We start from the raw sequence: 26895 nt of genomic DNA, 5'->3' as shown, positions 1-26895 counted from the left end.
GACAAGCTTGATCTTTTTCAAGCAAAAAATAAAAATAAAAAAGAGGAAAAAAAAGAAAGAACTGACTTCAATTTCTCCTTACATAAATTTTTATTGCCAAATGAAAATGCTTGAAATTGCATGAAGCCAAAGCCAGAATAAAGTACAACAACATCAACTTCCTCACATGAAAATTTATCACAAAGTAATAGTATCATTCTCCTAAGTTATTGGGGGTTAGCCTTTCTTCTTCTGAAATTCTTCCTGCCATCAACAGTGACCTTGCTTTCACTTTCATCTTTCTTCTGCACTTGCTCATTATTGTTATCTTCAACTTGTGATTTTAAGCTGCTGACCTTACTCCTCAAGCGCAATATCTCACCCTTTGCTAAAGCCAATTCTTCCTCCAATTTCTTCTTTCTGTTCTCCAAATTCTCTCTCTCCTTCCCAAGTCTCATGATGAGACTATGTGCATCCTCCATGTTTTCCTGAGCCACTTTGTATGCATTTCTTTGTTCTGTAAGGGACTTGTAAATCACCTCCTTCTCATTTTCAAGACCAGATATAAGAGATTTAGCTCTCTCTAGTTCATCAGAAAGAATCAGAGTGTTTCTGTTCATTTCGTCCAGTGATTTGGTAGCCTCCTGCAGGGCCATTTCAAGAGTTTCCCGAGCCTTCTTGTCTTTCGAGACTTGCTTCTCCAAAGCTTCTAGATCATTGTTCAGTGAAGTGACTAACTTCCTTTCTTCATTCAAATCCTCAGATGTGGTTTCAGCCTTTTTGTAGATGTCAGCTAATTCTCTTTGTAGGCTATCACGGCTCTCCAGAGCAGCCTTCAGTTCAACGGACACGCTTTGCAGCTCTGCTTCAACTTGCTTCAATTGTTTCTTTGCTGTTGCAAGTTCACTGGCTAGCAATTCCGCCTCACGGTTTGCATCATCAAGGCTACTCTGTAGTGACTCTCTAACTTCAATGAGCTCAGATGAAAGTTTAGAGACCTCAACTACAAGCTCATTGTTCATTTTATTTGATTCAGTCAGATATTTTTCCAATTCAGCTGACTCGGTTCTTGATTTTCCAAGATTCTCCTGAACGATTCGAAGTTCGAACTTCAAGTTATTCACTTTCTTAGATTCATTTTCCAGAGATTCCTTCAAAACCTCTCTTTCTTGGGATAAATCCTTAATGGTGGCTTGGTTTCTGCTTAATTCATCTATGACAAGTTCAAGTTGATCCTTTAGCTGATGAAGCTCCTCTTCTTTTTCTTTTAGAGCCTTAGCATCCAAAGCAGCCTTTGTTTCAACAGTCAACTTTAGGTCATTGTATTCCTTTTCCATGATCTTATACTTACTCTTAGAATCGTGGTTTTCAACAGTCAAGGAAGTTATTGTTGAATTTAGTTCATTCACGGCAGAATCTTTGGCTTCCAATTCCTCTTGGCTCTTTAGTAGTTCGTCTTTCAACCCTTGAATCTGAAGCTGAACGTTGGATAAGTCATCCTTGGTTTGCTCGTAGACAGAATTCAAATTCCTCAATTCCAACTCCTTTTCTTCAAGGGCTGAGTTGAGACTTTGAACAGTATCTTCTTTGTCCTTGAGATCCAAACTTAACAGATCAATTCTCTTTTGTAGATGTCCAATAGAGTCTATCTTTTCCTTCAAACTGATTTCAAGATCCAACTTGTCTGCATTAGTCTCCGATAGCTCAGTTTCAAGACTGTCAACTTGACGCTTCAGCTCCCCAATCAAATTTTTCTCACTTTTTAGCTCCTGTCCCAAGCGGCTGACGGTGCTGTTTGCAGATTGTAATTGGTTCATCAAAGATTGCTGCTCTTCCTTTGCCTTTCCAAGAAGCTTCACTTGTTCCTCCTGCTCATTCAGTAACTTTGATTCATAGTTCCTCTTTAAGGAAACAATCATCTCATCCTTTTCCTTCAGTTCGCGGCGCAACTGCTCACATTGACAATCAAGTATACACACGACTCAAAAGCTAAATAAACAAATACACTCAAAACAATACATTCACAGAAAAAAGTTAAGCATTCAAAACCAAACAAAAATCAGTCGATGCTGTTACTTCAATAGCAGGATAACAAGGAAGAATACTTATTCATTTCCCTTAATTTCTGCATGAGTTTCTTTGGAAAGATACCTTTTTTCATTTCCAATAAATACTTACCATTTCAATCACTATAACAGCCGAGGAATTCTCTTTCTGAGCAGATGCATAGAGAGCACCCACCATAGCAGAAGAAAGTATTCCTATTACAGCCAGCGGTGACATAAAGGATGAATTTGATGGCTTGTCTGTTTCAGGTGCCGTCTGTAGTAAGATAGAATCATTTCTACACAGTTTAGAACAAGCAAGGGGAACAAATATGATAACCCAGCAGTTAACTATTCAAACAAGAGTATAGTATCTGAACACAAAAGCAATCGAACCTCCATGTTCTTGTCATCATCCTGTGCCTTCACCTCACTTTCTTCTGTTACAAATTTGCCACAAACACATAAACAATGCTCAAGAAAAATACAAACAACAAATGTCAAAGTATGGGTGAAAACTTTCAACTTGAAACCCCAAAATTAATTTAAAGGGAAATGGAAAAGTTGGGAAATAGATAAATTACTTACTGGGTGATTGAAGAGAAAGAGCTGGGGTATTCTTGAAAGGGAGAAGTGGAAGAACAGCGAAGCCCATCAACAAAAATGCTCTCTTTCTGCAGATTGGATCATGCTGTTGCTGTTGTTGGCGCAAGTAGCACGAGGATCGGAACCTTCTGGGAGCTAAAGAAGAAGAGGGTAAATGATAGGGGAGGAAGGAACTCCCCGCCATAAAGGCCATTATTTTTGGGGTGCCACTTCACTCAGACATAAACACAAACACAAAGTATGCCTTGTTCTGTTTTGTGAGTTGGTAGTTCACTCCATGATTTTGTGCTATCGAGGGAGTCAACTCATGTTGGTAGCGACTGTAGTTGGTGATATTCTCGGTGTGAGCTCAAAAACAAAACAAGCTTCCTTTTCCAATTATTTTTTTATTTTTTATTTTCAAAAAACGAAAGGGTCCTTTTCTTTTCTTTTCTTCTTCTCTTCTTCTCTTCTATGAAAAATGGAAACACCAAGTTAATCAACTATCCCATTAAAAAAAAAAAATCAATTATTACTTATTAGTAGTACCTCCTTAAGTTTCTTTTGATAATTATCTTCTTAAATACTACTAATCTACTATTATCAACTAGTAAAATTAATTTTCTGTTTTTAAGATTCAACTTTATGACAATGTATTTACAGAATTGTGTTTTTTTTAAGAGAGATAAATCAGAATTTATGCTCATATTCTATAAGATTTAATTCATTTTTAGTATCCCCCACCCCACCCTTTTCTATTTTCATACACTAGATCTTCAATTCTTTATAATTATAAACCTTTGCCAAACTCTAATTTATTAGGTATTGATATATAGTCATTTAAAGTATTGAAAAAATAATTAAATTATTACTTTTTTTCTTTTAAATAGTTACATTAGTTGTCAATGAGTAATAGCTCAAATGGCATAGTCTCCTTATACTCAATTAAAAAGTTGCAGGTTCGAATCTCTTATCTTTGGTAAAAAAAAATAATAATAATAATAATTAAATTAGTTATGTTTTGTGCCACTGAAAATTTTATTCAGTGGAACGTGTCTCAAGAAAAAGAACTGTGCAAAGTATTGAGAAGTAAATATCATTGATATCCATTAACCAAGAAAAAAAAGGATCCAACTCCAGTTCAATTGAATCAAATTAATTTATCAAATGGTTTTAAACATCACAGACTACGGGTTAAGAAAGAGGAGGAGCAAGATATTTACCGAAGCAAGAAAACTTAAAACATTGAATAAAGGAGGTAAGTCTAAGCTAAAGCTGCAAGACATTTTCTCTTATGCAAGGTGTGTATATATATATATAATAAATTACAACAAATGTTATAGCAGGTTGATTTCAAGAGTCTAGTATATTAGAATCTTCATCAACCTTACCAACTGCCTCAAGTATTGATGAGTAAGTGATAAGGTCATACTGAAATCCAAGTGAACTCATTTCTTTCATAAGTTTTGCAGCTTCTTCAAACTGACCTGCTCTGCTGAGACAACCAAGAACGGTGTTGTAAGAAACTGCATCTGGCTTATTAGTAGCAGAAGCCTTCATTTTGTTAAGCATTTCCATTGCGCGCTTCGGTCCACCTGTTCTAGCTAAGCCATTTAGGATTATATTATGCGAATTTACATCCGGGGTGCAACCATGTTCTTCCATGGCCCTAAAGAGGGAAAGAGCTTCATCCATCATGTCTACTCTCACCATCCCAGACATGAGAGCATTATAAGCATAAACATCTGGAGCGCATCCGAGTTTTTTCATCTCGTTAAAGAGATTGATAGCTTCGTTGAGTCGACCACATTTTCCGAAATGTTTAATCATCACAGCATAGACACGAGCACTTGAACGTCCGCAGTTCTCTTTCAATTCCTGGAACAGTTCATTTGCAGCCTCATAGCGTTTTGCTTTTCCAAGGCTATTGATCAGGCTGCAGTAGGCAGCAGGACAGGGTGGGAACCCTTTTTCATCCATCTCCTCAAGAAGCAACAAAGCCTTCTCCAGTTGATTTGTTTTGCAGAAACCATCGATGAGAATTGAATAGGTAAATGAACTTGGGACTACTCCATCTTTTTTCATCCTCTCAAGCCACAAAGAAGCCTCGGAGGGTGGAGCCCTGGCATCAAATAATGATTTAATAATGGTATTATATGTCACAACATTTGGGGTGCAGTCCAGCAATTTCATGTCCTCAAAAAGTTTAATAGCATCCTTTAAGCGATTTGATCTGCCCAGGATGTTAATCAAATTATTCATCAAAACAACATCAGGTCTACAACTATCTTTCAGCATATTCTTGTATACGCTGTATGCATCATCAACCCTCCCAGATTTCCCCAATCCTCTTATGAGTTCTGTATAAGTAAAAACAGTTGGGGAACAACGTTGTGTTCTCATCTCCAGGACCAGGCCCAAAGCTTCATCAACCTTACCTGACTTAAAGTATATCCCCATCAAAGTTGTATAAATTTTTTCAGTTGGTTGCAAGCCATTCTCCTTCATTTCATCAAATAATCTAACAGCAGAGTCACCACGATTTAGCTTTGCAAATGCTGATATAAGTGCGTTATATGTAACAGTATCAGGGAAGCAGTGACCCTCACTGCACATTTCATTATACAGCTCATGCACTTTCTCGTGATGCCCCTCTTGCATCAACATCAAGATAACGGAGTTGTAAGTGCTTGCTGTAGGTCTGCACTTGCGACCCTTAACATGATAAAACACAGATAAAGCCTTGTTGACCATCTTAGCCTTGCCCAAGATCTTCACTATTTCAGACAATTCAGCAGGACCAATTGGACATGAACTTTTAATCATGTCTTGTATAGTCTTCCACAGTTCACCAGTGAATCCGTGTTCATCCAAGCAGCGTATCAAAGCCATGTAAGTGGTTGAATCATGTTCAAAGTTCCTTCTCTTCCCAGCCCACTTAAAGAACTGAATCTTAACATTTACCTCAACATCAACCTTCAGAACCTCACGAACCAGGCGAGCATTGACCTTCATTTTCAGCACTTCCAATGCCTTTTCTGCGTCAGGTCCCCATTTAAATATTTTCAAAATCCTAATGAATCTCTCATCCAATATGCGAGCGTTATGGCCATTCCTCGAATCACATCTTCCTTCCATGGGAAAGCTAAGCTTTTCTTCTCGGGAATTAGGCAAACGAAACATCTGGACAATCTCATTTTCTGCCAGTTTTAATCCATACATAACACAATCAGACATGAAATTGCATCCATTCAAATCAATAACAAACAAAAACATCAAAGTTGGCATAATTATTCTCCTTCTTAGATGCAACAATCAAGGTGATAGCAAACCAAACTTCTAAAAACTTGGTATATATTAATGAAAAGCACCTGTTTGCTTTATTCTCTGAGAGAACGGAGGCCAAGTTGATATCTTCCTTGTTGTGGCAAGAGATCCAGAGAGCATTGCTGCTACCGAAGATAATATGAACCTAATGAGGGACATCACGGAGTAAATAAGGGATCGTACATAAGTACATACTAAAAGTTGGTGAACCTGGTTCATTAGGAGTTTCTCTCTTTAGCTACAATTAAATGGAATAGTGTTCTTAGTTCTTAATCAGTAACATAGGCTTTCTTAGCTGGACGGTGTGGAAGACTAGAAACCAGTTCATATTTCAAAATATAGAAATTAATCCAGAACCAGCAATTATCAGAGCAAAAAAGTTGGAAGCAGAATTCAACAGGGCAACTAATAATCCAACAGGCAAGTTACCTGGAAAGCGCCGCCTAAAGATTGAGTAAGGGTTAATGTTGACGCAGCGTATGATGGAAGAACAGGAATTGCAGCATCGGCATCACTTATTAGGGATTACAGGGGAAACTTGATTACTGGAATCTGGAACAGCTGCGAAAATCTTGGCAAATTCAAGCATAGCTGCTGAGGCATTTGCATTCAGAATTAAGAATCTGCAAATTGAAATGGCGATGGTAGAGACAGACAATCGAATCGGACACGAGCTCCTCCAGTAGCTATGGCGGGAATAATCAGATCGGAGGCAGGAGCGGCAGCTGGCCAACGAGGGAGGAGAAGCGCCGTTACGGATGAAGCTTCTTTTTTTTTTTTTTGGACGTGACGGATGAAGCTTCTGATGTTAGCTTCTTTAGTTTTTTTATTTTTGGGCTTGGCTTATTTTTTTTGGGCTTGGTTGGCTTCTTTATTGTTTTTAATTCTCTTCAAATTGGGGGGATAGGATAGTCACAGAGAAGAGTTTTATTGGGCCAGAAACTGTGCCGTCTCTGCGGCTTCGGGGTGGGTTCTGGGCTTGGCATAGCCCACGACCAAAAATATATTCTGTATTTTGGGTTCAAAAAAGGATTTGCTGTATTTTATTTTTACCAAATTGGAGAGAAAGGTTGTTTTGAGGGGTTACCAATAGTTGCTATGAACCAAATGAAGGTTATTAGGGAGTAATTAGTTAGTCGATTAGTAGTTATGGAAGTATGAATATAAATAAGGGACTATATTAGCTGCAAAACAGAAAAAGAAGTAATACTCTTCAAATATTTGACAATAAGGTAGATTTGGAGGAGAGACAGAGACTGAGAAATAAAAGCTGAAAGATAAAGATTAAAAAAAGTCTCAGTATTATGTTTAATATAAAGTAGAAGACGAAAATAAAAATAAAACTCTAATTTAATTTGTATAAATGATAAATTTAAAATTAATTAATTGAAATGGGGGTATTTCAAGTATAAAATGTTATTAAAATTTCAGTTTCCGTCTCTAAAAATTTTAATATCTTGTCTACACTTTTTAAAAGTACTGAAATATAAAAATTTTAGTATTAATCTCTGGACCAACAAATATTCAAAACAAATGCTACCTAATTTTCCGGAGTAAATAGTCAAATTGGTCTCCGAAAGATAGCCCAATCTTCAAACGAGTCCCCGTAAGAAAAAGATAATAAAATTTGTCCTCGAAAAATTTAAAATTGGTAACGTTAGTCCTTCCGTTAGTTGGATGATGACGTGTTACGTTAAGTGCCACGTGGCATATGATGACGTGGAGGCTAATGCCACGTGTCACAAGATGATTGGTTGACATGTCAGATCGGTGACACCTGACATGCCACGTGTCAGGTCAGTGACACGTGGCATGCCACGTGGCACTTGACATGTAAAAAAGTTATTTATAATCAAAATAGTCCTTGAAAGTTCAGACGTAAGTCATTTTCATCCCTAAAATTTTAAAAATTAATCAAATTAGTCCTTATATAATTTTTTTATTTTTTCTTGATAATATTAAATTTAAAATATTTTTTGATACTACTAATTTTAATAGAAATGTAATTGACAATAAAAAAATTTGTAATTGTATCTTTTCTTCTTAAAAATTTGTTCAATAAAATTATATCTCTCCTTTAATTTTTGTCAAAATCTCTCTTATTCTTTTCTATTATAAAACATTTTTCTTACATTATTATATTTTGTTGGAATATATATATATATATACTCAAAATTGAAATGTAGGTATTTGTTAACCTAAACAAAGTTATATGCTCAAAATCAAAATTTATGTATGTTAATCTAAATGAAAGTAATAACGTAATGAAAAAAAAGATGTATAAATTTTTATTAAATTTGTTTAGGTTAACATACATAAATTTTTATTTTGAGCATATAACTTTATTTAGGGTAACAAATACATACATTTCAATTTTGAGTATATATATATATATATATATATATATATATATATATATATTCCAGCAAAATGTAATAATGTAAGAAAAATGTTTTAGAATAGAAAAGAATAAGAGAGATTTTGACAAGAATTAGAGGAGAGAGATAATTTTATTGAACAAATTTTTAAGAAGAAAAGATACAATTACTAATTTTTTTATTGTCAATTACATTTCTATTAAAATTAGTAGTATCAAAAAATATTTTAAATTTAATATTATCAAGAAAAAATAAAAAAATTATATAAGGACTAATTTGATTAATTTTTAAAATTTTAGGGATGAAAATGACTTACGTCTGAACTTTCAAGGACTATTTTGATTATAAATAACTTTTTTACATGTCAAGTGCCACGTGGCATGCCACGTGTCACTGACCTGACACGTGGTATGTCAGGTGTCACCGATCTGACATGTCAACCAATCATCTTGTGACACGTGGCATTAGCCCTCCACGTCATCATATGCCACGTGGCACTTAACGTGACACGTCATCATCCAACTAACGGAAGGACTAACGTTACCAATTTTAAATTTTTCGGGGATAAATTTTATTATCTTTTTCTTACGGGGACTCGTTTAAAGATTGGGCTATCTTTCGGGGACCAATTTGACTATTTACTCTAATTTTCCGAGACACTTTGTTTTCAATGATAACATATTTCTTGAGAGAATGTCATGAGAAAAATTGTCCCTTTTAAAAAAATATATTTTTTTTATTTTTCTGATTTTTTTTATTATTAAAAATTTACTAAACATACTAAAAAATATATATATAAAAATTTATTAAAAAAATTTTTATCGATTTAATGGCGTTCAACCACATACAAATACTTCGTCTTAAAAAGTATAAAGTTTGCTAGCGCTTGTTCAAATATATGATAAAAATTAATAAAAAGGTTAATCATTTAATATTTTTTGTTTTATTTTTAGAAAGAAGTATAATAAATTGATCATGACAAAAATAGACAATATTTTTTATTTTTTGTTTTATTTTTTAAATGAAGTATAACAAATTGATAATGATAAAAATAGACATTGACATCAATTTTTGGCACATATATAAACGGCTTGTGTAATTTAATCTCAGTGTAAGCCTTCTTCTCTTCACATAATAATGCCTCAAATAATAAATAGGTTCCATTTCAAAATTTCCATAGCTAAAAAGTAGTGAACTGAGATAATGTTTATCCATTTGAAATTTAACCGTATTCATTCTAGAATAAGAATAGTTCAATGAAAATATGAAATATTCAAAATCTCAATGGCCAATATGCTAGGTGCATTGATCAAATCAAAGAGTTCATTCATTGGGTTCACAGTAATGACAAAACATAAAATGAAAAACTGATGAGTGAGGGCCAGTGGCCTCTTTCTGTCTCATCTAGTGAACATTATAATGCATTTATCTTTCTAGAAGTTACCAAGATTCAGAAGGAATAGAACTCTACCAAAACTATCATAAAACCATGAAAAATTGGATCATGACAACCAACAAATGACATAATTTGCATAGCAATCATAAATTCAATTATTTGGACAAAAGCAGACCCTTGAAGAAGAGATCATGGTAACTTGAGCCAGGGGAGCTGTCTGTTGAGTTAGAACAAGTTTTCTCCACTTCTTCCTCGGATCCACAGTTAAAGCTGCAAAATGCTTTGTCACCTCTGCAAGTTATTAAAATGAGCTATAATTAGTTCTTCACTGCAAGTTATAACAAAATGGGGATTGTGAGATGTTGGGACAAACCTGAATATGTTAAAGTCTTTCCCCTCTTCCAATTTCTTGTGACATGAGTAACAGAAGCTAGAAGCATTGTCAGAATGGTAAGGGGGTAAGCCTTCTGAAAAAGTAGAAACCTGGGAAGATCCAAAAGCATGTTCTTCCTTTTTGCCTAACTCAGTAAAGTCACCTTTGTGACATTCCAGGATGCAGTCACCAAAAATATGAGTTCTCTTAGGATTTGGACCATGAGAAATTATGCAAGTATAATCCTCAGAAAGCTCGATATCTCTTGCGGAAAGCGAGCCTATGTACCCTTTACTAAAATCAATGGATACAGGAAGTGAAGATGATTGAATCTTCAAAGAATTATCTACCTCCAAACTTCTACCTGCCACTGGAGCCAAATTCAGTGCAGAAGATGCATTTTCTACACAAAAATCAATTACTCCCAGATTGGACTTGTGATTTGCATAGATTAATGATGAAGAAGGCCTCAAGGAATCAGGCAAAGAAGTCATATTACTTTTGAAAGGTTTACCTTCATGACCTAACTCTTCTTTGCTAGAAACATCATCAAAGCTTTCAACTTCAAATTTGGAAATTTTTGTTTCAGAAGGAAGTGAAATCACATAGTTTTTAGGCAAGGAATTTGATTTTCTGTGAGGGGACAGATATTCTTGGCTTTTCTTTGAGACTTTAAGAATGCCACTATTCATCAGTGGCCGGAAAAGCACATTTTTCAGCTGACAATTACCAAGGATTTCATCATCCTTAAGGTTGGCTTCATTAACAAGTGAACTAATAATGCTGAGGCCTACTTTACCACAGTTCAACTGCTTCTTGTGTCCAGATCCAAATGATGCTTTAGAAGACTTAACACCAAAAGGGTTGCTAAAATTTGAGAATAACTTGCAATCCAGAGGAGATGTAGGGCTCCAAGCAGATTCGGAATCCGGTATACCTTTTGCAGCAGGCCCCACCCTACAACCAGAATTGTGGAACAAGGAGTAGCTTATTTGCCTCAGGCTTGATGTATTTTCACCAGGTAAAGAGGAACCAGAAGAAGAATCAGCCATGAAATCGCAAATGTCCTTTTCACTTCTTCAGCATTATCTAGAGTCCCATTCCCCTTAAGAGGATGAAGCAGTCATTTCATTGCTGCACCAAATCCAAACATCCATAGGAAACAGTCTTGTATAAATTCCCATTCAATATAAAAATGGAAACAAATCTAAACAAGGCATGAAAAGTTGCCTGCTCCACTGCTAATTTAACCATGTAGATGGTTTAAGAGGTGTTACTTGAAAATTTTTGGCATCAATTACCAATAGCCAATAGGAACAATTACAACAATGGCTAAAATGCATCTTTGCCAAAAGCATTGGGAATTTGGGACATTCATTCTGCAGCTCACAATAAAAATCTGAGAACTCTTGCTGCAATAAGAGCAATTAAAAAAAAAAACACAAAAACAAAAACAAAATCTGAATTGACCAATTTAGGATGGTGAATCTAATGAGAATTTATGCAACCGAACAATTATTTTCCAGTACACAGTCGGTAATAAAATGCTGTAAAATCAACTTGGAAAAATATGGATTTATGAACGTTTAACAATGATCAAGCAAAACTTGGGGACTAAAACAAAGAAAATGAAATCAAACAAATCCCTTAAATTTCTACAGTCCACTGAACTGGAATTCACCATTTTTTTTAACAAATTGTTCATGAAAGCTCAAAGATTAGCAGCAAAATCAGTCTATAAACTTGGATACACAATCTGATTGGGCAATCTCACAAAAGCATCAAATGGGTGTCCGATTACTACCGAAAAAACAAATCTTTTAAGCCTAAAAATGAACTCCCAAACCATCTACAAACATCTGAAGAAGCCCGAAAAGGAAGAATGCATCAGATTAGTCAGAAATCGAAACACAGAGAAAGAGAGAGGCAAAAAAAAAAGAAAAAAAAATTGTGAACTCACCTACTTTGGTTTCTACACTCAGAGAGCAGAGAAGATGAGAAACCCAAATGTGGATACTTTGCTTGCAGATAGGAACATCAGTGATAACTGATAACTGATCAGCAAAGACCAAAACTTGCTCAGTGATTCACTCTCTTTACATTATTTCAGCTTTCGTTTAATCATCAAAATTGATTTTTTTGTTTGGAGGTTGCATGCATCATAGTCAGAGAACAGTGAACCACTGAGTCTTCCTATGTACTACTCTCTCTCTCTCTCTCTCATGAATCATGATTGAGAGCTTTCAAATACGTTCAATGATCAATACAGTGTACCCGTATTTCTACCGTATAATACATAATGTCATTTACAATAGTTATTGCATAAAAATGGTTGAGTAGTAAATAAGTTTTATAAATTTTATTTATTTCATAAAATAATAAAAATGAGCTTGCAAGTATGGGGACCCAAATTATATTTTGTTGAGTTTAGACTTCTGATTTTTTGTCCTATGTAATTTTTGAGCTAATAGGATAAATTTGATTTGATTAAAAGTTATATTTTATAGCTAATATGCACATTTTACCATAAAATTATCAATGAAATGTTATATAATATTTGTTACACTATATACATTAATCATACATTAAAGTAACCTAATTTAACTTGTTTCTTTTTAAGTTAATTTAGAATTGAATTTAAACTTTGATGTTAATCTAGTAAAGTATTAAGATTTGATCAAAATTTAATCTTGTTCAAGTTATATACATCCTTAATATTTATTAAACATTTTAAAATTTACCAAAAAATGCATAATAAACATTTTAATATTTATATTTTAATATATATTTTATACTAATAACTGATTTTAGTGCATATATAACATAACTCTTTATATTAATATTATACATAAGTTAGTTTATAAACACTTTTATAGCTATTGTTTGATTTGAAGTTTCTTAATGTATACATATATGAATAAGTACGATTGAAGTCATAATTTTGTTGTTAGTAGTTAGTTCATGCATATAAGATTACATTTAAAATGAATTTAATTTTTTCTAAATTAATTCCTAAATTTATTTTTTCTTGTTAAGGTACCATATATAAAATAAACAGATTTTGATCATCTTTTTATACTCCTTAAACAGCTTTTTGAAGCCTATATATTGTGATTTGGTGATTTGCAAAATGCAATTAATTTAAAATAATTGCTATGGTGTCTAAATTTTAATGTCTAATTTACAAAAAATAATTAAAGTTAATATTTAATTTAAAAATATAAAACAAGTAAATTTTAAATTTTTTATATTTACTTTAAAAAATTGGTTTGATAAATTTGATACCAAAACAAGAGCACAAGAAAATTGGCCTTAGTTAAATAAATGGGTTGGTTGGTTCTTGGTGGTTCAACTTTTTGTGGGATACTCGGCAGAAAAGGACAAAAGAAGAAAGCTGAGTGGGGTTCGAAAACATATGAGCAGTGTCCACAACTTCTACTATTAACCATAAAGTTACAAACATTATTTGTGGGTCCAATTAGATATGGGTCACGAACTTCACATTTCAAAGCAGGTAAAAAAACACCCCCCTAAAAACTACATAAGTACATATCTAATTTTTTATTAAAAAAATTCTATTTATTTTCACTTTTTCAGTTTATTTTAGTTGTTCTTATATCGGAAGATTTTTAAGTGTACAGTAATACAGTGTATCAACAATTTTCAATCATTAATCTTAATTATATATATTATATATATTTTTTATAATTAAAATTAACGATTGATTTTCAAGTGTACTGTCATATCGGAATATCAGTAATTTTTAACCGTTGATCTTAATTATATATATATATATATAGATATATATATATATAATTAAGATTAACGGTTAAAAATTACTAAAACAGCGATACGACGGCACACTTTAAAATTTTCCTTAGTCATATACTAAAAGATTTAATAGAAGCCATACAAAGCATGTAACCAACAACAACAAAACAACAGCTTATCAAATTTTATGGAGAAATAGAAAGGGACACTATTCATCAATCATCATAAAATGTTGGTAACAATATTTTCTTTTTGGGTGAGATAAGGAAATTTTGTATGAAACGTCAATTTATAATGCAAAGGCATGGGTAACATCACCTACCTTCATGATTTAGCTGGTCCCAATTTTAGTACTGTATATCGTGTTATATTTAACTTCATTCAATGATTCCACCTTTGGCCTTGGATCTTTTTAGGACGTTTCATGTGTAAAATATGGTAATTTATATAAAATGAACCCAAGATAAAAAGTAAAATGTAAATGTTGAGAAAATGTAATTTATAATTTTTTTTCAGTTTTAGTTTAGATTCTACCTCACAGGCCACCGGCGATAAGACCAAAAAATAATGGCTTTCATGGATCATAATAGATGGATAAAAAAGCCCAAAATTTGTGTTTGGCCCAATAAAGTATTAAAAAAATTGGGCCGTGCAAAAATAAGTTAATGTACGCACCAGGCTGACGTTAGCAACTAGCATGATATATCTGCGAACCTTCTTATTCTGCTTCGCAAATAGTGTTTCCATTTTCGATCAATTCGATTCCATCACTTTTTTTTTTTTTTTTATGAATTTCATTTATGCAAAATTCGTTTTCTTAGGTGAATTAACACAGTATTATTATTCTTAGAAATTATTTCGCTAATTCTGCGTTCGTGTTTGTGTTTATCGGATGAACGTGGAATTGGAGCTCAACCACATATTCCATTATTTATGTAAAGTAAGTTTCACGATTTCGTTCTTTTAAGGACATTATTTTGATCTGGAATTGTTGAAAGATTGCAGCTTTCCTCTTTGTTTGATGTGATTCGCAACAAAGATGTTGTGAATTGAATCAATCAGGGGCAAGGTTGCATCTAGTTTAAGAGTTCTGTAGAAATTGGGATATAATATACTGTTTTTACGAAGTGGAATTGGTAGTCTTAGCTTTTCTGAAGCCAGATAAGATAGGTTACTCTGTGAAAGAACAAACTTTGTTGTAAAAGCTTTAGGAACCCCTTTCTTAAGGAAATTATAGTTCTGTAGATTTGGTTTCAAGTTACAACTGTGATCTGTTTCTGTATGGATGACATTGAGGATGATGCAAGGTATCCCCCAAACCATTATAGCGATAATCATATACAAGTTTATGATTATCAGGAACTTGACATGAGGGGTTCTTCATATTCTCAGCCAGTTCCAAATGAATATCTACAAGATAATAATGATGTGGATGAAGAAGATGAGGAGCAGTTAGGAGAGGGTGAAGATGATGATATAGATCGAAGAAATGGTTTTAGAATTTCCCAAAAGGATGCTGATGACAATGATGATGGGGAAGGTGACACAGATGGAGATGGAGATGGCAATAATCATGATGATAACATTGATGAAGCTAATGATGATAACCGGAAAATTCGTAACAATTTTCGGCTTTCCCAGAAGGATAACAATGATGATGAGGAAGGTGACACAGATGGAGATGGCAATGAGAATGATGATAACAATAATGAAGGTAATGATGATAACGATAACAGTCATGGCAATAAGATTGAAGATGGTTTGGAGTGGCACCCAAAAAAGCAAAAGCTGAAGAGTTTGGTATCTGCCTATGAACTTGCACCTCGGGTGCCAGCCCCATCAACTGCAGCTACCTCAGCTCCTAAACCATCTTCAGGTGGTAGGAATTCACTTACCGACTGGACTGAGCATGAGACATTTGTTCTTCTTGATGCTTGGGGTGACCGGTTTCTTCAACGCGAAAGGAAGAGTCTTCGCTCTGATGAATGGCACGAAGTTGCAGACGAAGTATCAAAGGTTTCAAAAATTGATAGGACGGATACTCAGTGTAGAAATCGTATTGATACATTGAAGAAAAAATACAAAAAGGAGATCATGAAGTTTCCTGCAATGGGTGTTGGAAGTAGCAAATGGCTTTATTTCGAAAGGATGAATATGCTAATGTCTCCACCACAGCAAACAAGTCTCTCCTGTGAAATGCAATCACAAAAGCATGCCATTATTAACTCAAGAATTAATTTGAACCATCCAAATGGAGTAGATAAGACGAGGAATAGTCCTGAGACTACAGAATCTACTAGCGAAGACGGTTCAATTGGGGCTCGTGGAAAGAAAAGGAAGAAAAGAAGATGCAATGATGGAGCTTGTTCATTCAGATTGCTAGCTGATTCCATTCATAAGTTCAGTAAGATATACGAGAAGATTGAAAATAGTAAAAGGCAGCAGATGGTGGAGCTGGAAAGGATGAGGATGGATTTGCATAAGGAATTGGAGACACAGAAAAGGCAGATTTTGGAGAGAATGCAGAGTAAGATTTGGAAACTAGAGCAGGGAGATGGCGAGAATGATGATTCTGCTGAAAATGGTATGTGATGTCATATGAACGAAGAACTATGGTTCCTACTGTTATGTGACATAGAAGGTAGACACTAGATTCACTAGTTGTTCAATTGGAAATTTGGGATTAGAGGCAGTTTTTTCCTTGTTCAAATTTTCCCTGTGAGACAATACTCTTGGCTCTTGCCTGGCAATGATGTATTATTATAGTTACCAGTTACTAGAATAATAGCTGGACAATCCAGCCATGTTATTCCTATCTTCAATTCATCACCAATGTTTGGAATAATGCTCTCTGTCCCCTATATTTAGAAGCAAGATCATGTAGTTCAATCCATAGATCATTTCATGTGATCTTGCATGTTTTCACTATATGAATTGAAAAATGATTCTTTTAACATAGTTCTGTGAGCCTCCTTAACATTCCCACTTCTTTCTTTGACAACACTGTCGAATACACCGTGATAGTTTGATGAAATTTGGCCATGTTATTCTTGATTTTCAGTACCTTATCATTCATTCCCATTACCGTGTTATTCTAAACAAAACATGTTAGTTAATTCAAGGCAAAAAGGGGCCGCAGTTTTATTTCATGTGCTTATAGAAATTGAATTTAGCTGTTATTATTGAGATATCCCTAGTAGCTTAACTTTCAACAATATTATACCAAAATATAAAGCAAGTTTTATGCCATTTTACGTGTAATTTCATGCTACATCTGTTGCTTATTTTAAAAAGCAGTATGCAGGAGAGTCAACTACTTCAGAAAATTTTGATAATTAGCAGCCAATAACCTTTTTGATAATTAGCAGCCAATAACCTGTCTAACGCATGAAAATTTTGATAATTCGCAGCCAATAACTATTCGGTGAGATGAGTGTGGTCTCCAATTGATCAAACAAATCATCCACAATACTAATAATGGGTGATAATTCAAGTAAATTCCAATGCCAGGGAAAATGAAATCAAGTAATTTAAAAAAAAAAAAGCATTGTAATTCCATTTGTGGATGGTACACAAATAATCTGTCCCTAGAGAACGTAGACTTTAAAAATAAAATAAAAAAAAAAATCCGGATCTCAAAAGACCATAATAGCATTAGGTAAAAACTTGCATAGCATCTAGTCACTGTGGAACTCCACCGCAACCTATTTTCCACGGCACAATTCATCCATATTCTTGTACAAAGGAAGAGAGAGACTATTGGAAATCCTCACGAATTTCAGCAAAAATTGACAACCAAAATTACGCAGAGCTTGTGTTTTCCGATTTATCAGTCTCCATTGGTTCTCCGGCCTCCGGCGGGGCCTGATTGTTCCCACTGTCCCCTGCATTCTGATTAGGACTGGCACTGGCACTGGCATTCTCCTGTGGTTGCTGCTCGCCACCCTGAGGTGGGGGAGTTGCTGGTGCTTCTGGTGTTGCTGGCTTTGCCGGTCTGGGTTTAGTCATTATTGGCTTACAGAACCTATCAATGCAAATAAAAAACATCAGTCATCAAAATCATAAACAAGATCAATAAAGGGATCAAGGATCAGAGAAGGGGGCAAAAAAAAAGTAGAAATCTGGTAAATTAGCAAGAATTTGGGCGAGTACCTATCAACGGCCTCAGCTTTCTTTCTTATTTCAGCTGACAGCAGCACAGGGGTTGCATATTTTGGAAGAATGTCCTGCTGCTGCTGCTTCTCCCGAAGCCAGTTCTCAGCCTCTACACATTCATTTAGGACCTAGAAACAAAGAAAATGAGAAACAATATCGGAAGTTGAAACCAAGGAAACCAAGCAGAAAAAGTTTTAAACCCATTACCTTCTGTTTCTCCTCAAGTTCGATGTGATCAAACTTGGGATCACTTGACATTGCAGCTTCTCTGTAACTATTTATACAGTAGATGAGTTGATCAATTACTGCACCCCTCTCCGTGTATTCTCTGTATCGTTCTTCAACCGGATCTCCTTGCTGCAAACAAATAAATCGACATTAAGATTTCAGAAACTGAAACTATCAAGACAATACTTAAAATATCCATCTGATTTGTGTGTGCATGAAAAACACCGACAAAAGGCTGAGAGAATTTTCTTACCTTCTTAAGTTCATCGAGTTTGGCAATGTATACACCTTTGGTTTCATCTTCGCCATCCTCGTATAACCAGTCTTCCACCTCCTGAAGTTTAGCAGTAAAAGCTTCCTTCTCCGAGTCGGTGACAAACTCTTGGTATTTGTCATTAAGCTGAAGTCATGCCAATATATTAGCTTGAGCATCAATCACTTCGACGTTAATAAGGAAAATAAAATAAATGCTCACCTTGTTTCTCATGTCATAAACATAAGCCTCCACAGCATTTTTCTTGTCCTTTGTTTCCTCCATCACTCGATCTTGCAAAGCCATTTCAAACTCCTTCTCTACAGCCTTCTGGACATCCACAGGTGCCAGTGCTCCATAAACCACCTCTGCCACAGGAATGGTAGTTTTCTTTACTTTCTTCTTTGGAGCCTCAACCTACAACATTACAATCAGAGTCATCAAATTATATACTATGGATAAAAAGAAATTGATCTAGACATGGATTTTTAATTAATTCTTTAGCAGTCTATGTAACAAATTTTGAGAGGACAAAAAATTGAGTTAATCTTAGATATTTAACATCAGATAATAATAGGACTTTCAGGACAGTCTATATACCTTGTTATCAGTCTCCATCTGAACAGGCTTGTCTCCTGCCTCCGGAACACCATTTTCACCTGCGGCATCAGCACCTGCGGTTGCATTGGCATCTGTTGTTGCCTTGGCATCTTGCATATTAACATCATTATCAGTCGAGCTAGGAGGTGCAGGAGCCTCAGCAGCAGCAGCTTCATCAGTTTCCATCTTGGTATCTTCTCCAGCTGATTCTTTGGAAACTGGAATCTCAATCTCTTCCTCCTCAATGAGCTAAACTCAACAAAACAAAACCAGGTAAAAAAAACATATTATGAACATATATGTTTCATGGTACACCAGAGACATTATGTACGGCAAAACAGAAAAGCATCCTCTAGGCCTAAATATACTTACAGTTGCAGACTCAACAGATACAATTCCATGTAGATTCAGTCGCACTCTAACTTTAATTTTAGCCTTTTCAACTTTGGTAGATTGAAATGGGCCAATCTGCACATATCAAAAGGTCAAATGAATGCTAAGGAAAAAGAAAATACAATAATAAATAAAGAGATCATGATAGACTAACTTACAGTATATGTGCTGATCTTAGCAGGTATTTGCAACTCACTGACATCGTCATATTGTACTTCAACAGTAAAGGTCCCTGGCCTATAAAATGTCAAAGCCTTGATACTTGGTATAGGATTTCCCTTGGGGAAAACAATGGTGCTTTGCTTACAATCTGGTCCACTATCTTGTGCATCTGGACCAGAACCTTTCCACGAAAGAGAGATTGAGAAAGGAAAGCTTTCATTGACCTTCACATTATGAAATAAAGAGCAACGTTATACCCAATGTCAGCCAAAGTAAGTGAACAAAACAAAGCTTGAAAGTCATAATCGCTCAAACATTTTAAACTAAGCCATTAAACAGAAGCAGGCAATTTAAGCACATTACAAATTCTGAATTTAATAACCCAGTGGGAGAAAAGTTTACCTGAAACTCTCTTACTTTAAATGTTGGACTAAGAATTGCACACTGCAATGCACATCCCCTGGCTACACATTCACTAGCATTCATTGTCCTTCTAGGATCCTTTTTGAAAAAGTCTGTTAAGATTTTATTTATGGCTGGTACTCTAGAACCTGAACCAACTATCTCGACCATGTGTATATTCTCAACTGTAAGTCCTGCTTCTGCAAGTGCCTTCTCCAAAGGTCTCTTCACACGTTCCAAAATTGGAATACTTAGTTGCTCAAACTCCTCACGCTTGATAAAGCCCCTGACATCCTTCTCATCCATTAGGCACTCGATATTCAGAGGTGCTTCTGGATTTGCACTAAGTACCTTCTTGAGCTTCTCACATGCAGCCCTCAGCCTTAATGAAGCTCTTGCATTCTGTAAAACATCAATTTTATATTCCTCTTTAAATTTGGCAGCAAAGTGATGGAACAGAACTTCGTCAAAATCCCTACCCCCTAAAGACCTGTCATATGAATGAGCCAACACTTTCAGCTGCCCTTTTTTAAAACCAGCAATGCAGACTTGCATGCTAGCATGCCCAACATCAACAAATGCAACATTCAGTGTATCATTTTCAGGAAGATCTGTTTTGTAAATTCCATAGGCCAAAGCAGTTGCTGTTGTTTCATGAAACAGACGAAGTGGATGCAAACCAGCAATAGTAGCAGCATCCATGACTGCCCTCCTTTGAAGATCAGTAAAATAAACCGGAATACCAATGCAACAATCAACTACAGCTGCATTTAGGTTTTTCTCGGCGATCTCTTTAAGATTTGACAACACCATTGCCATAACTTGGGTAGGTGTAAATGCTTTAGATTCACCCAAGTATCGTGCATGGATTAATGGAAACCCATCGGGCCCTTCAGTAACTGTGAAGGGCAATGACTTCAGATCTCGTTGCAGTTCAGGATCCGAAAATTGTCTGCCGATTAACCTCTTTATCTGTGAGATTGAATTCTTCGGGTTCATCATCGTAGATGCAGCCCCAGCTGTCCCAATGAACCGTTGTTTGTCACCAAAGCATACAACTGCAGGAGTTTCACGCTTGGATTCATCATTGAGCACAACATCAATCCCCCTCTGCCTTGCAACGGCAACAATGCAGCTCTCATTACCAAAATCAAAACCAACCACGCTCATCTTTGGATAATCTCCCACACGAGAAGAATATCTGAAAAACAAAAAGGTGCCAATTTCACATCTTATGGATAAATTTTCAAGAAAGTAAAGCACTAAAAATGACTAGCTACCATAGATGGAAGCATCAATAGCAAGCAGCTCAAGCATCAAAATAATATAAGAGAAGCTATTGTACATAGCAGTAATTAGATAAATTCAACAGCAATAATACATAATCAAATACAAATGATTAGTTCATAGTTTCATACATAGAAAATAATCTCTGAATCATCAGATCACATCCCAATTTATTCCATAAAAAAGCGATTTAACTTAAACTTAATCACATACTAATCATCATACAATGCTAAGTAACCAATCACAACAACACTGCTGCAAAATCTCAACATAAGAACCGCCAAAAAATAGTGTTAAGCCAGTATAATAATCAAGAACAAAGAGATGCAAAAACATAAGAGCACCAGCTAACAGATCTATCGGAAAAAAGATTGAAAAGGTAGCTAAATCCAAAGAAAAAAAAGAAGAAGAACTAGGGTTTACCCGTCAAATCGATCGAGGAGGAAGAAGAGACGGCAGAGAGAAAGGAGGAAGGGTTTTTGTGTTGGGGTTTCTGGAACAATCTGAAACCTTTGTTCAGCAACAACAACGTATTAACAAGACTGGCAAATGAAACGCTTAATAAAGGGCAACTTAAGACCCCGAGTATTTTGCTTTTGGGGCTGTTGTGGAATTTTTGAACTTTACTTCTAAATTTCTGTTAGAACCTTTTAATTAAGAAATTTCAAATTTTGAACTGGTGATGACATTTTTATGAATTTTGATTTTTTTATTTTAACTTTTAAATAAAAGAATCAAAAAGTGTGTTGGATTGGTCATGGACTCATGGAGACGTCTAGAGGATACTGCCTTCTTCTAGAAACATCCACGACCACCCACCCATTGGGATCTCTCTCGTAAGCCGTATCTTATGTGAGTCAACAAGGCTCAAGACTCATCATCAACATTTTAGATTTTTCTCACATGTTTTTTTTTATTTTTTTGGCATATTAGTTGGGCTTCTTTTGGGCCTTCAATTTAATATGCAAGTTTGTGGTAATTTTGGGCTTCTCTTTTTACAGCTTTTCCATGACTTCTATTAAAAATATAATTAGCATTCCAATCTTTAGGTTGGCTAGATTTGGGGTTGGACGTTTTGTTCAACAATCAATATTTTGATATTTTCAAATACTTCAGTACCCTTTTGTCATTTCATTAAAATTCAATAATATTTTATTTGATTTGATAATTTTTTTAAAAATAATGTATTACTTTTGTTCTTAAAACTTAAATAAAATGACTTAAATTTAATTGGTAAAATTTTATTTTTTTGAGTAGTTTATGAAAGTTACGATAACACTTGCATTTAATAAAATTAAAATAAAAATATCTTTTAATAAGTATAAACACTACAATTATATTAGGTAAAATATTTTTTAAAAATAAAAATAATTATAATAAATATATTTATAACAAAGAATATTTTTTCAGTTCTAGAATTTTATATAATATAAATATTAACAAATTATTCCATAAACTCATATTGAGAGATTGAAAATAAAAAAAATAAGTATACCTAAATATTTGTTATGTGTAATTGAATAATGAACCTCATAAAATACTATTATCGTTTAATATGACTAATAAACATAAAATATTATTCAATTTTAGTAAGAACAGTATAGGAACCAAATATATTTGTAAAGAGAGCAATACTGCAATAGAATGAAGTAATTAACATCACTTGAAAAAAAAGTCATGAAAAACAATAAACAATTTCTCAATTGCAAAATGTGATCTCTTCGATATTATTATTGTTTTAACACTAATTTAATATTTGTCTTATATTTTGATTAAACGTATAATTTTGAGAGAGGATTAAATCCTTATTCATTAACTCAAGTATGAAAAAGTAACTGATACATCTTTATATATTTAATTTTTTTTCTACTTACAGAAGTTCATTTCTAACGTGTGATGTGCATAAAATTTGTGAAGGTTAAGGTAAAAAATTAAAAATATATGAGAACTCCAAATTATAAAAAGTGTGTGCAGAAAAATAAATTAAATTTGGTGTTAATAATTAATATGGGTAGTTTTAGATATTTATTATTATATAGGATTTTATTAAACTTTTTAAGTTTAATAAGCACAACTCAATTTTAAAAAACTTTTAAAAGTATTTTTAATTTTTAAAAATTACAAGTATAAATATATTATTTTTTTTATTTACTAAACATAAAATGAGGTGCTTGCAAGTATTTCAAAAAAAAAATATTAAACCAAGTCTTAGAATAATTTTAAGATTCATTCTAAAAGTTAGGGAAAAAAATAATACTTTACTCTTATATTTATCGTAAATTAAATAGGACAATAATACATAATTCAATTCTATACACTTTATATTAAATACAATATAAAATTTTAATTTAATATCTATCTTTCAATTTGTGTCTCTTAATTTATAATTTTTAGATTTTTAGTCTTTTTTTATAGTCTAAAAAATTAAAAAATCCACTAAAATCAAAAGACTCAAATAATGAAGATATAAAAATTGAGAAAGAGATAATTTGTAATAGTAAAATTCAAATGTAAAAATTTATGTATAATTTAAAAATTTTTCACAACGACAATACTCTCAATGATTTTATTACCATATATTTAAAAATACTAGATATTCGATGAGTTCACTTTTAATCATAGTGTATATCAATAGTGTGAGAAAAATTAATTAAGTTCTATTACTCAAGTAACATTGAAAACTGTAAAGTGCTCACAAAAGGTGGTTAGAAAACGATATTGAGAAATTTGAGGGGATAATAGAGTATTTTGGAAGATTTTTTTTATCTTAGGAATGGATAAGAAGGGCTATAAATAAAAAAGAAAAATATTATATGTGTAATTTTTTTAATAAAATTCAATTAAGTTTTTTTTTTAATCAAAGAACAAAAATAGGGAGACTCGAACCCGTATCTTTTTAGGTGAATATGGAAAGACTATGTTATTTGAATTATAATTTATTAGCAAAATTCAATTAAGTTAAATAATAAAATTTGTATGAATGGATAAGTTAGAATAATAAAAATAATTTTTATTTATGTTAGATTAATTTTATTAAATTTAGTTTACAAAAAGACTTATACAAATAACATTATTCAAATAAAAAAAAGTGTTTAGTGTAAATTATACAAAGAAATAATATATATATATATATATATAGAGAGAGAGAGAGAGAGAGAGAGTAATTTTTTTCAACTAGTGTGATCTTTTGTTTAGATTTAGAATTCGAATTGAAGATACTAGAAATTATCTATTATAACAAATGATATTATTTTTTGCCTTTAACTACTAAGTTAAAAAATAATGATAAATTAATATAAGAGAAAAGCTCTACATTCATGTAAAAATTACATGGATGGTATCTAAGTAATTTTCACTCCACGCCCCACACTCTAATTTGTTTTACACACGCCTCTTATAACTTATATAACGAATTCTTATTTTGCGTTATCAACGTTTCTCAACGTAAACTTTTTCATACAACGTAAACCTCTCTATTCTTCTTCTCCTTCAACCTAATTAAATTCGTTATTCTCCTCTTTCACGTTTTTCTTCTCTGCATTATGGATCTGAATTGATTCAACGCAATTATTTTCGTCGTTCTTCTTCTTCGTTTTCTTCTTTGATCTGCACGTTTGAATTGAAATAATGAATGAATCAACTTCAAATCAGTTGAATGAGTGTGATTTTGATGATTCTTCTCAAATGCATCAATTTGACGAGGTTTGGATTATTAAATTTTGAATCAAAATTAATGAAATGAAATTTCTAATTTTATTTGAAGTGAATTGAACAGATTGAGGTGATCTACATCTGAATGAATTCAATTGAATTGATAATATGTAATTGTGAGTAATTGTGAGTATCAGTAATTGTGAGTAACTCTTAGTAAATGTGAGTAACTTTTCGATTCGGTAAGTACTAAAGAGGTGGTTCATTACTTTCATGTTTTTAGTTCGGTTCGTAGAAAGGAGTCTAATAAAAATTAGACTAATATGTTCTGTTTTCTCCCCTAAGCACTATATAATTGTTTTACCGTAATTAAGATTTCGGTTCACCATAACTAAGATTTCGGTTTACCATGAGTACTGTGTTCGGTTCATCATGAGTACTGTGTTCGATTCATTATGCACTATTCAAAACTCTTCTTCCTCACCTTTTACTGCTTCTTCACCAGAGGGAGAAGGAGGAAAAGACAAAAAAATACAGAAGCAACAACAACAAAAGAATGACGATAGGGTTTCAGGGGTTTAGGGTTTTAGGGTTTAGGATTTATGGGTTCAGGGTTCAGTGTACAGGGGTTTAGTGTGTTTCAATTCGGTTCGCCCCGTGTATTAATTTCGGTTCACCGTGTTCATGGTTGAGGATTTAGAGTGTAGGGGTCTAGGGTTTAGGGTTCAGGGTTCATGGTTCAGGGTTTTAGGGGTTTAGGGTTTACGGTAGGATTCAGACTTTCAGAGTTTAGGATTTAAGGTTTAGGGTTTAGCATTTAGGGTTCAGAGTTCAGTATTCAGTGTTCAGGGTTTGGGTTCAAGGTTTAGGGTTTAGCGTTCAGGGTTCAGAGTTCAGAGTTCAGGATTCAGGATTTAGGGTTTAGGGTTTAGGTTTTAGGATGTAGAATTTAGGGTTTAGGTTTTAGGGTTGTAAGGATTTAGGGGTTATGGGTTCAACGTTCAGTATTCAGGGTTCTGGTTTTAGTGTTTAGGGTTTATGGTTTAGGGATTCATAATTTTTTGGTAAACAGGAGAGCAATTTGGATTACTCTTATGAAACGAATCAAACTGACAAAGTTTGGATTATTCGATTTTGAATCGAATTGAATGGAATGCAATTGCTAATTTGAATTGAATTAAATGGACAGAGGTGTACTGAATTGAATTGGATTGAATCGAATTGATAATATGTAAATTGTAGGCAGAGTTATTTGAATTTGATTTTATATAATGGATTATGTTTCGTTCACTCAGTACTATACAATTATATTGTTTTCGGTTCACCATGAGTACTGTGTTCGGTTCACCATGAGTACTATGTTCGGTCATTCTGTAGAAAGCTGTTTGAATTTGATTTTATATAATGGATTATGTTCCGTTCACACTATACAATTATATTGTTTTCGGTTCACCAGAACTAAGATTTCGGTTCACTATGAATACTGTGTTCGGTTCACCATGAGTATTGTGTTCGGTTCACCATGAATATTGTGTTCGGTTCATTATGCACTATTCAAAACTCTTTTTCCTTACATTCTACTGCTTCTTCACCAGAGAGAATGAGGAAAAGACAAAAAAATACAGCAGCAACAACAACAAAAGAATGACGATAAGGAGAAAACACGTGAAGAAGAAGGAACGCGAAAAATGGAAGAGAATGAGGAACGCGAAGAAGAAGGCGAAGAAGAAGACGCTCCGTGCGTAAACGAGCGTGAAAAGAAGAAAAAGAAGAATAAGAAAAAGAAGAAAAAGAAGAAGCACGAGAGAAGAAGTGTTGGGCAATTTCGTGTATATTGGGCGCGTGTATTTTACATTTCATTTAATGGTATTGAATTTTTTTTGTGTTGGACCAACTTAGTTACATGGTTA

The 26895-nt window shown here is 33.7% G+C and overlaps 5 protein-coding genes across 9 annotated transcripts; 1 reads left to right on the top strand and 4 right to left on the bottom strand.

The window, feature by feature from the left end:
• Nucleotides 1–62: 62 nt before the first annotated feature.
• LOC130940978 (MAR-binding filament-like protein 1-1) lies at nucleotides 63–3001 on the bottom strand. Of its 2 annotated transcripts, none has more exons than XM_057869300.1 (4): nucleotides 2613–3001; nucleotides 2421–2461; nucleotides 2158–2301; nucleotides 63–1928 (listed from the first exon to the last, which is right to left on the bottom strand). In XM_057869300.1, the coding sequence occupies exons 1-4, from the start codon at nucleotides 2821–2823 to the stop codon at nucleotides 207–209; spliced, it is 2118 nt and encodes a 705-aa protein (XP_057725283.1). In that variant the 5' UTR covers nucleotides 2824–3001; the 3' UTR covers nucleotides 63–206. The 2 variants fall into 2 exon arrangements, with proteins under 2 accessions (XP_057725283.1, XP_057725281.1); XM_057869298.1 differs by having other exon boundaries at nucleotides 2421–2464; nucleotides 2613–3000.
• Nucleotides 3002–3749: 748 nt separating this feature from the next.
• On the bottom strand, nucleotides 3750–6543 carry LOC130940371 (pentatricopeptide repeat-containing protein At3g16010). The gene is made up of 3 exons (XM_057868484.1): nucleotides 6366–6543; nucleotides 5981–6081; nucleotides 3750–5809 (listed from the first exon to the last, which is right to left on the bottom strand). The coding sequence occupies exons 2-3, from the start codon at nucleotides 6054–6056 to the stop codon at nucleotides 3963–3965; spliced, it is 1923 nt and encodes a 640-aa protein (XP_057724467.1). The 5' UTR covers nucleotides 6057–6081; nucleotides 6366–6543; the 3' UTR covers nucleotides 3750–3962.
• Nucleotides 6544–9606: 3063 nt separating this feature from the next.
• On the bottom strand, nucleotides 9607–12282 carry LOC130940489 (FCS-Like Zinc finger 10). Of its 2 annotated transcripts, none has more exons than XM_057868622.1 (3): nucleotides 12044–12282; nucleotides 10084–11217; nucleotides 9607–10001 (listed from the first exon to the last, which is right to left on the bottom strand). In XM_057868622.1, exons 2-3 carry the CDS (start codon nucleotides 11133–11135, stop codon nucleotides 9866–9868), a joined length of 1188 nt encoding a protein of 395 aa, XP_057724605.1. In that variant the 5' UTR covers nucleotides 11136–11217; nucleotides 12044–12282; the 3' UTR covers nucleotides 9607–9865. The 2 variants fall into 2 exon arrangements, with proteins under 2 accessions (XP_057724605.1, XP_057724606.1); XM_057868623.1 differs by having other exon boundaries at nucleotides 12048–12282.
• A 2338-nt stretch (nucleotides 12283–14620) lies between these two features.
• LOC130941682 (uncharacterized) lies at nucleotides 14621–16669 on the top strand. Of its 3 annotated transcripts, none has more exons than XM_057870250.1 (2): nucleotides 14621–14794; nucleotides 15247–16669. In XM_057870250.1, the coding sequence occupies exons 1-2, from the start codon at nucleotides 14747–14749 to the stop codon at nucleotides 16444–16446; spliced, it is 1248 nt and encodes a 415-aa protein (XP_057726233.1). In that variant the 5' UTR covers nucleotides 14621–14746; the 3' UTR covers nucleotides 16447–16669. The 3 variants fall into 3 exon arrangements, with proteins under 3 accessions (XP_057726233.1, XP_057726230.1, XP_057726231.1); XM_057870248.1 differs by having other exon boundaries at nucleotides 14632–14794; nucleotides 15214–16669; XM_057870247.1 differs by having other exon boundaries at nucleotides 14627–16669.
• Nucleotides 16670–17383: 714 nt separating this feature from the next.
• On the bottom strand, nucleotides 17384–22007 carry LOC130940792 (heat shock 70 kDa protein 15-like). The gene is made up of 10 exons (XM_057869031.1): nucleotides 21758–22007; nucleotides 20048–21248; nucleotides 19642–19869; nucleotides 19463–19558; nucleotides 19091–19339; nucleotides 18713–18907; nucleotides 18491–18637; nucleotides 18217–18366; nucleotides 18007–18137; nucleotides 17384–17878 (listed from the first exon to the last, which is right to left on the bottom strand). Exons 2-10 carry the CDS (start codon nucleotides 21215–21217, stop codon nucleotides 17656–17658), a joined length of 2589 nt encoding a protein of 862 aa, XP_057725014.1. The 5' UTR covers nucleotides 21218–21248; nucleotides 21758–22007; the 3' UTR covers nucleotides 17384–17655.
• Between the last annotated feature and the right edge of the window lie 4888 nt (nucleotides 22008–26895).

Source organism: Arachis stenosperma, chromosome 7 (assembly GCF_014773155.1).
Source record: "Arachis stenosperma cultivar V10309 chromosome 7, arast.V10309.gnm1.PFL2, whole genome shotgun sequence".
Lineage (NCBI taxonomy): Eukaryota > Viridiplantae > Streptophyta > Magnoliopsida > Fabales > Fabaceae > Arachis > Arachis stenosperma.
The sequence above is the reverse complement of the archived record's forward strand: the minus strand, read 5'-3'. Positions and strand labels throughout refer to the sequence as shown.